The following is a 12,294-nucleotide window of genomic DNA, read 5'->3' as shown; positions in this document are numbered from 1 at the left end:
AGTATGTGTAGCCAGATGGGTGGGAGCAGGAATTATCTGAATTAAGCCCATTCCTATCCCACTTTACAGCACTGATACATCCAAGCTAATAAGGCCTGCACTGCATCTTGCACTTTGGGGGGGGGGGGCAGTCATGGGGCCATCCTCAAAGTAAGGGAACTTATGTTCCCTTACCTCAGGGCTGCATTATTGCTACATCAGTGCTGGAAAATTGGATAGGATTGGGCCCTCAGTATAATCAGTGTGATTATAAGATTATAGGTGTTTATAGGTGATTACAGGTGTTGGACAAGTAGTGAGATGACACAGGATTAATAAATCTCAATTGAGCCATAAAATTCACTGGATGTTCCTGGGCAAGTCTTATCAGGTGGGAGATTGACATGTACTGATAAACTGCATTCCATGCTTTTAATGAAAAGACTCCCAAACTCTCTCACAAGGAAGTAGAGAGGCCCAGATGGGCGGACTCAATGACTGCACATATCTTTTAGTATGTGAAGCTGATCAGACTTTAAAGTATCATCTGAACTGGTCCTGTGACATGTGCAGCACAATCCTGAGCTGCACATGGGCCGGCAAAAGTACCTTGCACTGGCCCAGGAGAGTACGGCACGTTTGTGCCTCCTCATGAGTCGGTAAGGCTGGTGCACAGAGCTGTGCCGGCCTGCAGAGGCTGACACAAGCTTCCGCACCAACAGAGGCAGTGAGCCTTGCATTGGCCCGGCTGGGTGGACGCAAGGCTCTGGGTGGGTGGGGAGGAGGCGGGAGGGAGGTGTTCCTGGGCGGCAGGAGGGCAGGCAGTGGGAGGCACGGGGGTGGGCGGTCGGGTGGGGAGCCGGATGCGGGGCTGGGATCCAGCAGTTATGCTGGATCCCAACCCCCGTTTCCGGGGAGTTAGGAATGGCTTGAAGCCACTCTCTCCGAGGAGACCCATAGGGGCCAGGGTGCCTTACCCATGCGTAAGGGGAAAATTTTCCCTTGCCTCTGGCTGAGCTGATTCTGGCCCCTATCTGCACTGGATACAGCACAAGCTTCTTGGCTTGCCTGTTTCAGCGCAGGATAGGATTGTGCCCTTCCGGTAGGTTTTGGGGTCATTCATCCATGAAAAACTCTATGAATTAAGGTTGAATGAGAGATGGTGGTTTGCTAAAATTCACTGCACTCATTAAGTGCCATGACTGAGCAGCAGCTCAGTCATTTTGAACTGCAGCAGCTCATGTTCAAACCCAACACTAAATTAAGGATGCAATCCTAACCTAGGAGGGTTGCAAATGTGCCATAAAGCATGTTTGCGCCTCCTTGGGAGCAAACCGCCCGAGCACATGGAGGTGTGCTGGCCCATGGAGGCTGCATCCAGCCTCCATGGCAACTTGCGAAGGGAGCATTGCATTAGCTGAGCTCAGCTAATACAAGGCTCTGGAGTGGGTGGGGAGGAGGTGGGAGGGAGGTGTTCCAGGGCAGGGGAGGGAGGGCAGAGGGCAGTCAAGGGAGCAGGTAGGCCCTGGAGGTGGGCGGGGAGCAGGAGGCAGGGCTGAGATCCGGCTGTTATGCCAGATCCCTACCCCCCTTCCTGAGCAGCACCGAGCGGCTTTAAGCTGCTTTGTTCTCCTCAGACTTGTGCTATCTCAGGAAGTTGCACAAGTGCGAGGAGACCCATAGGGCTGCAGTGGCTTACCTGGGGGTAAGGGGAAGAGTTTCCCTTTACCTCTAGCTGAGCCACTTTGCCGCCCTATCCTGCTCTGGATACAGTGCAAGCCTCCTGGTTTGCCTGTCCCACAGCAAGACAGGATTGCACTGCACCATTATCAAAATGGTGTAGTCTCAGCATGATGTATATTCTCTACCTGCATATTCTCTACCTGGACAGGAGGTCTGGTCTAGAGGGTAGAGCCTCCATTAGCCCAAAGATAACATCAGAAGGTCGCCAGTTCGAGGACACTGGCAGCTCCCTGAACAGCTGAGAATGGCGAGACCTTGAAGCAGCTGACAAGCCCAGATAAGTGATTCCACCTGCTCTTGGTGTGAGCAGGAAGTGTCTTGGCTGCCCTCCATGTGAGAGATGGAGCTGCTGTCAGCCTGCGTGGGAGAACTGGAGGCCAGAAGTGAGACCAAACCAGGAAGATCCATTCTGAAATGTTGTTGGTTCTTGAAAGAGAGAACCTCTATGATTGTAAAAATCCCCTTGAGAGATTTAGAAATGCCTGCCTATGTAAACCGCCTTGAATAAAGTCAGCAGAATAATCCAATGACCAGAAAGGCGGTATATAAATACCTAGTTATTATTATTATTATTCTTGCCCAGGAGCAAGTTTTGGATGTGTGCTCCTCCCCCAAAATACTATGGGTAAATTTGATTTTGTACATGAATAAGTCCTACTCAAACAGAAGCAGCCTGTTTACATAAGTAGGTGAGCGCACAGGCTGTGGTTCAAAGTAAGCACCCCGCATATGCCACAGATACTCGTCTATAAGTCGACCCCACAGATAAGTCGAGGGCAGGTTTTGAGTCAATAATCATGGAATTTTCTATGACCCTTGGATAAGTCGGCGGTTAAACTTAGGGGGGTGTCTGACTATAGTTTTGTCTGATTTTACCCGAGACCAGATCCTGAAAAATAACCTACCACTAATTGTTACCTAAGAACTGTACAGTCTCTAATTTATTAAAAACATAGTAAAAGATCATAAAATACATTTTTATTCTTTATTAAATGCTGGTCTTCACCACCTTTTTGTAAACACTATCAGAGCAAGTGCACTGTAAACTACATACCAGTAAAACAGCAGTTCCCAACCTGGTATTCATGTACTCCCAGGGACACTCAACAGGACCTTTAGGGGTAGTTGAAAAAGAATGAAATAATGGCAGAAAAAAGCAGGCTGTGCTCCAGAATAGCCCACTAATAGCTAGTTTTCAGTCATCAATTCATGTATGAACCAGTGATTGAAAACCAGCACAGTAAAAAAGCTGAAACATAATATGGAAAGTGATCAATCACCCAGAATTTCTCAGGACACTTCTGGTGCAAAACAGTGCAAAGGCAAAGTCTTCTGTTCCTCAAACAGATAAAAAGAGAAAATATGTGATGAATACATGGTCTGGGCTTTCATATGGAGGAGATGAGGGCTTGTATTATTAATTACAAACATTTTGCTAATATGAAGGGTACAATTTATGGAAATGGGCTGCCAAGGGATATGCAAGTGAAAAAGGTTGAGAACCACTGCAGGAGAACCATTAATCAAATCCACCTTTAAGGTGTCTGGCGTGTTAAGCCAGAAGCTCTACCTACAACATATAACCCATAACACACATAACTGAGAGTGTGCAATTCAATTTACAGCAGAGAGATGAGATATATGCAACCCTTTTTACTCAGAAGTAGACCCACTGCTTTCCATGGGTGTTATTCTTAAGTAATGGTGCACTGAATTGTAGCCTGGGAAGGAGGATTACATCCTGGTATTTCAAAAAACAAACCTGCTTTGCAAGTATTTGCAAAGCAGAACCAGGCTGCAGCAGAAGGAAGAAGAATAAAAGGTTAACTTTGGCTGGAATGTCCCAGGAAACTGTTCAGAGTTGAAAGGCTCTGATTGACCCAGAGATAAGGTGAAGTGATAATTGGAGCTTAATTACTTGACAAAAATTTCACCTACTATACGTGAGTATCTAAGATAGTTCATGGACACACACTAATCTAATGCCTATTTCAGTGCTGCACCATATGTATATAGCATACATGTGCAAAACTGCTATGTGGACTGCCCCTAAAAATGAATGTGCAATTCCCTTAGGGAGTTTGGAGGACTCTGGGAACAAAAGATACCAAAGAGGATTTTTGAAGAGAATAAAATGCCATGATCTCACCTCTTCAAGAGTTAATGTCTTCATTTTGTGATGGTCAGCAGCTCATACTGCAGAGTTGGGAATCATTATGCTAATTAAATCTTTATTAGTCATAAGAAAACAGCTTTTCATAAGCTTTTATTGCTATCACTGAGTAGGAAGATTCAATCCTAAGAAAGGTTACCTTGTCATTTCATTATGTGGGGAAAGTGTATAAATAGGGAAGTGCTAATATTAGTTAATTATCATCCAGATACAATGCTAAGCAAAATTACTTTCCGCTACACATTATTCACTTCAGTTAATTACATAAAGATCAGTTAAGGAAGACTTGCAATTTTCCAGCCAAAGGATCACAGATATGAGGGTCTCTGGAAGCTGGAAAAGTGATAAGAGCTTAACTATGTCTAAGGCAGAGGTTCCCATTTGAGGGAGTAAAAGCCTCTATGAGTAAAAGTGTTCTTTAGCTCCAAGTAGCGACTCCATCACATTCATTTCTTGTGCTTTTCAAGTCAGATTTTCAGGCATCATAAAATTGTTTAGGAGATTCCTTGATGCCAGGCTTTCATATGCTAGTTTCATATGCTAGTTTAGAAAGCATCAAAATTTGACTGAGTGACCAAATGTACGAATGAATGAACAAGGCAACATCCAGACTTTTTACAGGTTTTTAACAAGGCTTTCTAAGGGTTGACTCTTTTTAGTAGTTTTAAAAGAAAGCATCCCAGATTAGCAGACAAAAGCATGCTCTGTGATATCATGTTTTAAAAAAAAGTTATCCTGGCAGCTCACATTTCTGATCCTATAATCCACTCTGAACAACTGCAAATGTCACCCTTATGTCAATGCAGCTATAATATCATCCATAAGCCCTCCTTTAAGAGATACGCAGTGGTGGTGTCTCAGAGTCAGGCCCTTTTCCATAGTGGTGTTGCACATCTGTACTGGTCTTCCCAGAAATGCCCAGCATGCAACACCATCCTTCAGCTTCTTTCTCATAGTGGTGGGATTTTATTATTGGTTACTATGTTTGGGAGCTTTAAAATGCTTCTATGTTTTAGGGAACATATTTTTTCATATAGTTTTCCTGTATATTGCCTTTGAGATATACTGCGGGTGGACAGACCATGTATAAATCTTAATCTTAACTGAATTTGGTGGGCAGATCCATCCTGAAATATAGCATCCTCCACTTCCCCACAGATAAAGCTTTTCCCAGTTAAAGACACCTCATATTGTTGTTGCTCCCGTTGTTAGTTGCATTGCGCCTTCAGTGTACATGGTGCTTTACAAAGATTGAGAGGACAGATCCCTGCCCTGTTTCTTAATCAAGAAACGGACAAAATATACAGACTGTACAGACATTTGTGCAAGAACCAAGGTTTACAGCTCTCTTGTCCCTGGACTTGACCCAATTCCTATATCCTGAAAATTCTTATATAATGTCTTGCAGACAAACCAGGCATATAAATTGCACTTTAAAAATACAAATAAGTTATTACCGTTTGATCCACAAAACTACTTAGGATAGTAATATCAGAACTGCATTGCGAGAGTTCATAAAAATTAGACTCCAAAATGCTGCTCTTTTCTTATTTTTATATCCATTACTGGCAATTGTGCTGCTTGTTTAATTTCCTAAGTATTTTGAGAAATTTAATTATGTAATTCATCATCTTCAGTTTTGTTAGCAGAGACACAATGATTACCTCACTCCTGACTATGTAGCAATACTCTTGAAGTCGTTTTCTAAATGTGAGCCCAGCCACTTCGTAAATGACTAACAGGCACGCCAGGATGTATTATGCAAAATGTTAGGGAGAAACAAAGAAAACTTTAGCCAACAAACATGCTGTGAAATCCTACTTCTGGGCAACCATTCAAGCTGCTGCCAGTATAAGACCTATATACACTGAGCTCAAAATAAATAAGGGTTTATTCACACATGATGCTGACTGCTCCCCCACCCCAACCCATTAATGCAAAATGTCACTGCCATCGCAGTAAAAAATGGCAACTGTGTATACAAGTCCAGCCTTGTTATACATGGATTTTTTATACACGAATTTGACTCAACACGAATGGCCACTGCAAATGAGAAGGAATGTGCTGATCCCTGGAGAAGGGGAAAAATGCACCCCTTTAAAATCAGTTTATAAAACTGAACAACTGAAAAACTTTAACAATAGCCTCCTTAATGAGAGAGAGGGGGCAGCTGGCTGACAATCCATCAATCTCCAGGCGACCCCTCCCTTCCCCCTGAGCATGTGAAAGAAAGGTGATAGCATTGGTGAAGGGAGGGGCTAAGTGAAGCGCCTTTCTAAGCTCTTGGAGGACAACTGATTGATGGATCATCTTCTTAATGACTCTTATCTTACATCACAAAGGTCATCAAGGCTGTTTTTAAATCACCAGAGCAAAGAAACTTTGTTTTTTAAATTGATTTGCCACAGTGCGTTTTTTGCCATCCACATGAGTACTTGGAACGGAACCCACGCAAATAATGAGGCTGAACCTGTATAATGGCCCAGGTCCCACAACCAGTGCCTCCTCCACATAAGTGCATCTTAGCTGTAACCCTGGGATTGGAGATGGGCTGGCTCACTTTTCGAAATCAACTGAAAAGATTCTTCTTCTGTATGCTAGTAAAGTTCCAAGTCAACACAAAAAGGAAACACAGAAATGAATGGTGTGGCAGAACCTGAATATGTAGTACTGATGAAGCTAAAGGGTGCAAGCTTAGTCAGGGCCTTGAGGAGAGACCACTGGCAAGTCTAGATAAGCTTTTTCAAGAAGTTAAATATCAAGAGACATTCTCAGTAACTTTTCCATTTTTGTGGAATCCCTCCTAAAATCTTGAAAACATTTGAACAATTTTGGAAGCATTGCAAGACCATACTTTTGGACTGGCTTTTAAAGTCTTTGCATATTTCATAGGACTGCCTCTGAATAGTCTCCCCACAGTAAGCAATCTGTGCCATGGCAGAAGGACGCATGAAAGGGATAAAGCTCAGTCTCATCAAATCCCTTACTAATGCAGCTGTGCCACGAGAGTATGCACTGCATCCTATGGAGGGGCAGTCCCAGAAGTCTCCTCCAGGAAGGTGGTTCAAGGCCAGGAAGGGGGATAGGATATTGATGGTGCCTCTGCTGCTGCTATCTATCTGCACCCCTCCCTGCCTTGGCCTCCACCCCATCCTTCCCCCTTTACACCCAACCCCCTTCTGCCCCCTTCATTGACTTACTGATGCCACTACTCATTGCAGGGCTGCTGGTGCACAACAGTGGCCACTCTTTGTATACAGCCAGATTATGCAAATTGACATGTAACATAGCCTTAAAAGACCTCCTGCTCCTGGAATGCTATTTCTGATAGTGCAAGAACCCAATAGGACTGGAGCCAAAGAGAATTGTGGGAAGGGTTTGTTTGTTGCTATTGGTAATACACAAAAATGAAGACAACATTTAATAAAATGGAGTGAAATTTAAGTCCTAACCTAGAATCCAACTGTGAAAGACTACACCTTCTGCCTGGGCCATCTACCACCTGTATGCTGTCAGAAGTGAATTAGTTTTCAGAGAAAGTTCTTTTGCAAAAACCAGGTGTGATGCTACAAAAAGAAACAAACACAAATTGTGGTTCTATTCTATTAGGAGAATTGCTTTTTTTAAAATTTATCATCTTTGTAAAAGTCATCATTGCTGTTTGAGGAAATACCGAATAACATTTTATCTCAATTAAATTATCTCTCTTCCATTTTTGGCAAGATGACTCACTGGATAAAAACGTCATTTCTATCCACTCACTCTTTTAAATCATTTCTAACTTACAATATATTTGAAGGCTGGCATGGCTAATCCATTCATTTTACTGAATGGAGTGATTTTGTCTTTCAAAGAGAACACTTATCCATTAACAAAAATGCTTAGCAGCAATGAAGAGTCGTATTTTGAGTTGAACAGGGTAGTATAGACAACCAGATACCAAATGGTAACATACCACAATTTGTATAACTACTTGATTAGTCACCAACAACTTCTTGCCAAAGTGAGGAAATTAATACACATTTGCACCTGATCAGAATCTCAAGAAACACAGAAAAATAAAAACATCTTTTCCAAATCAGGGCTCTTTACAGAGAACCCATACAAATGGACCTAATTACTCCAGGTTGAGTTCTCATATCTCATGGTAGCCTGGTTGACTGCATAATACTACCTCTTAGTAACAAGGATTCAGGACTGGCCCCAAATTTAAGGAGGCCTTAAGCAACCTGCCCCCCACTGACTCCTTCCTAGCTGAGTGGGCCCGCTCTAAGGATTGTGGCAGAGCTGACCTTACTGGCATTGTTGGGGTGCTTTTGTTTTCGTTGTTTTTCCCCTCCAGTGTCATAGGTAGGGGCAACAGCACCAAAGCTTTGCCTCCATTGACTTCCCCACCAGCTGATACTGATGGGATTGAAAGAAGCACAGAAGTGCTATGAACTTTCTTCATAGCCTCTTCATAGCACCAACATATGGGTGCATAGCTGCCTCTTCATAGCACCCACAGATGGGACTTCTCCCCCACCCAGGCACCTACAGTGAAGGAAGGGCCTCTGGAGGAAAACTCCCATTTGAGGAAGAGATGGGAGGGAGGTGCAGCAAGAAAACATTGTCAGGGCTGCTTCAAAGCGCTCACTCACCCACACATGGGAACTTTTTCCAAATGCCCCTGAAATGATGCCAGGACATTATGGGGAAAGTTTCCATTTGCAGCATCTTCCATCAGCAAAGGGAAGCATCTCCAAGACGTCCTGCATCATCGCAGAGGCCTCTGGACAAAAACTTCAATTTGAAAATTGGATGGTGAAGTGGAGAAGATCACAGAATGACTCTCTTGGTCATCAACATCATGAAGGCCACAAGGCTGGCCTGAAAAATTGTCAGTGAGCCCTTCTGAAAGCTTTGGGCTCTTGGCAGTTGCCTGATGATGCAAACTCCTGGAAGGATTTTACCATCTATTCCATGCAGATGTGTATAATGGAATTGTCATCCGTATCTGCCCAAACTGCTGGTTTAACAAGAGGTTATGTACACTTTGTGATTGATTACTCCAGAATGAACTTACTGAACTAGAACTGATTAGCAAAATGGATTATATTGAATTCAGAGTCAATCAAGACTGGGGTAGCTTTTCTACTACAGAAACATCTTTATGTATTCAATTAATATAGGAAGGAAGTACTCTTATTGGTTACTACTGGTGTGAATGGATCACTATATTCTCATCTTGACATGCACAAGATGTTTTGTATAATCATTATCATTATCATCCAAAGTGATCCCAGTGGTGATTGGCACTCTCCTTGCTATTCCAAAACACCTTGCAGAGCACCTGAACAGCATATGGACCACAGAAATTACCATCAATCAACTGCAAAAAGCAGTGTTACTAGGAACAGCTTACATTTTGCGACAGTATTTACAGGATAAAAACCAGGCATCCCAGGTCCTTGGGAAAGACTCGATGTCTGGATAAAATAAACCGGTCAATAACACCTACCTGACTGTGCGAAAATATTATTATAATGCTAATGCTAATGCTAATGCTAAGAAGAAGAAGAAGAAGAAGATGATGATGATGATGATGATGATGATGATGATATCAGGATTTCAAAATTGAGATCCAAACATTATGGCGCAAACCAGCAGTGGTTATCGCAATTGTGATTGGTACACTGGGTGCAGTCCCAAAAATGCTTGAACTGCATTTAAAACATCTGTACATTGACAAAATTACTATCAGCCAAATTCAAAAAACTACCCTGCTAGGTTCAGCACACATTATACAAAAATACATTACAATGTCCTAGGCCCCTGGGTGGGGCCAACTAGTAATTAATGCCAAGTCTAGCTAAAACACTGGCAGCTGTGATTTGCAAGAAATAATGGTGATGGTGATGGTGATGGTGATGATGATGTTTGGCAAAACAAACATCACCAAGACCTGGCAGTGGCTCAAAAATGGAAACTTGAAGAAAGAAACAGAGGTTCTAATAATGTCTACACAAGAAAGGCACTAAGAACAAATGCAATAAAAGCAAAAGTAGAAAAAATAACAACAAACAGCAAGTGCCATCTCTGTAAAGAAAAAAGATTGCACAGACTAAAACAAAGGCATGACAATGATACACCGGAACATCTGTAAAAAATACAAGCTACCTGTAGCCAGAAACCCGTGGGACCACAAAATTGAAAAAGTCACTGAAAATGAAGATGCTGAAATATTATGAGATTTCTAACTACAGACAGACAAACACCTATGACACAATACACCAGACATAACCATAGTCAAGAAGAAAGAAAAACAAGTCAAAAACATTGATATAGTAATATCAGGGGATAGCAGAATGGAAGAAAAAGAGCTGGAAAAAATAACAAAGTACAAAGATTTACAAGTGGAAATTGAAAGGCTGTGGCAGAAGAAGACCAAAGTAATCCCAGTGGTGACTGGCGCCCTCAGTGCTATTCCAAAACACCTTGCAGAGCACCTGAACAGCATATGGGCCACAGAAATTACCATCCACTAACTACAAAAATCAGCTTTACTGGGAACAGCTTATATCTTGTGACGATATTTATAACAGAAAACGAGGACAAAAACCAGGCATCCCAGGTTCTTGGGAAGAACTCGATGTCTGGATAAAGCAAACCAGTCAATAACACATACTTGACTGTGCAAAAATTTCATAAGAACAACAACCACCAGTATTTCTATACTGCCTTTCCGCTTATTGGATTACTCCTCTGACTTTATTCAAGGCAGTTCACATAGGCAGGCTTTCTCTACCCCCCCCCCCCAGGGCTTTTTTACAATAACAGAGAGGTTCTGTCTTTCATGAACCGAACAACATTCCAGATGGATCTTTCATACAGACTGGCATCATTTCTGGCCCCTGGTTGCCTCCCACACTGGCTGACAAACAACTCCTTCTTCTCTCACTTGAAAGGCAAGCAAGACGCTTCTTCACTTACACCAAAGAGCAGGTGGAAAAACTCAGCTCAACTTGTCAGCCACTTCTCAAAGTCTCATCATTCATGGAGCTTCTGGTGGCTCCAACTGATGACCTTCAGATGTTACCTTTGAGCTAACAGCAGCTCTACCCTCTAGACCTGACCACCTGCTCTGTGACACACCTATTGCAATCCTGAGCATTTCCCCTTCTCTCAAGGAGCTGCAGGCAGCTGCCTGGAGTGTGCAGGATGCAGTGGCAGCCATTTTTGGCACCACTGCAGCCCCGCACACCAGGTAGCTCAGGATTGGGCTGTAACATAGCTACATAGCTACAACATAGACTGAGGGCGCAATCCTAACCCATTTTCCAGCTCTGACATAAGGACAATGCAGCTCCAAGGTAAGGGAACAAACATTGCCTTACCTTGAGGAGGCCTCCATGACTGCCACCCAACTGCAACACATGCAGCACATGCCCAATGGGCACAGCTATGCCAGTGCTGAAAAAATTGGTTAGGACTGCTCCCTAACACTGTTACAGCTAACATAGATTAACACAGCTACATTGCTACACCAGACTAACACAAATAGTCACCTGCATTCATACAGCTAATCAGCCAAACAGGAAGGATAACATGAACTAGTTACTCTGAAACAACATCTCTAGATGATTGTTTACCTTATTTACACTCTCATCTTCTTCTAGTGCTTTATAGCAACAACTTCATGGTAGACCCTCCACTTTTAAAATTAAATGGTTTTTGTAATGTTTAAGGAGCTATACAGTCATAATGATATATTAACATTTTTCATACTTCATTTGCAGATTGGATAAAATCTAGGAGGCATCCCGACTAGTGCTTCTGCTTTTAGGAACTCCCTCCACAAATGGAAGCTGCCTCCATGAACAGAAGGAGCATTTCACTCCTGGAAGGGGTCCCTACATGAGCAGAGTGTTCTTCCATCCATGGAGGCCACTTTCATTTGTAGAAAGTGCTCCAGATAGCAGAAGCACTAGTCAGGATGCCATCCACTGTGTACACAAAGGTGTTGTTAGAGCTTGTGATGGTGCATGTTCACACATGCATGCTCATCAGGTTATCTCTTACCACTTGAAGAGAAGGAGATCGGCTCCATCTGTAGCATCTGATGTGTTATGGCTTAAATGTATGAAGTATGCCAGCCATTTTAACACCAATGTAATAGGTATATGTCAATGTTTGTTCACTTACTTGATCTCGGGAATAGGGACTATCCACTTTCTGTCTGTCACAACAAGCTGCTAGAAGAATGTTTGCTGCTTTCAGCTGAAGCAACATCTCACAGGCCATTGTGTCAAAAAATGTAATGTTGGCAAGTGCAGCAGAAGCCAGCAGGAAAACCTCTCCAGAGGTGGCCTCTTGGCACAGTTCTACAGATAAAGAAAATAATATTAATGCAAATTAAA

At 42.8% G+C, this 12,294-nt stretch overlaps 1 protein-coding gene across 1 annotated transcript in view; it reads right to left on the bottom strand.

Moving 5' to 3' along the window:
* Positions 1 to 12,294, bottom strand: part of INSC (INSC spindle orientation adaptor protein) — a gene marked incomplete at its 5' end in the record, with an annotated part of 106,802 nt that overhangs the window by 15,838 nt on the left and 78,670 nt on the right. The window contains one exon of the mRNA XM_066634678.1: positions 12,080 to 12,258. Coding sequence (XP_066490775.1) covers positions 12,080 to 12,258 — 179 coding nt within the window. The remainder of the gene's footprint in view (positions 1 to 12,079; positions 12,259 to 12,294) is intronic.

This window comes from Tiliqua scincoides, chromosome 1 (assembly GCF_035046505.1).
Source record: "Tiliqua scincoides isolate rTilSci1 chromosome 1, rTilSci1.hap2, whole genome shotgun sequence".
Lineage (NCBI taxonomy): Eukaryota > Metazoa > Chordata > Lepidosauria > Squamata > Scincidae > Tiliqua > Tiliqua scincoides.
This window is presented reverse-complemented; position numbering and strand designations above follow the sequence as displayed.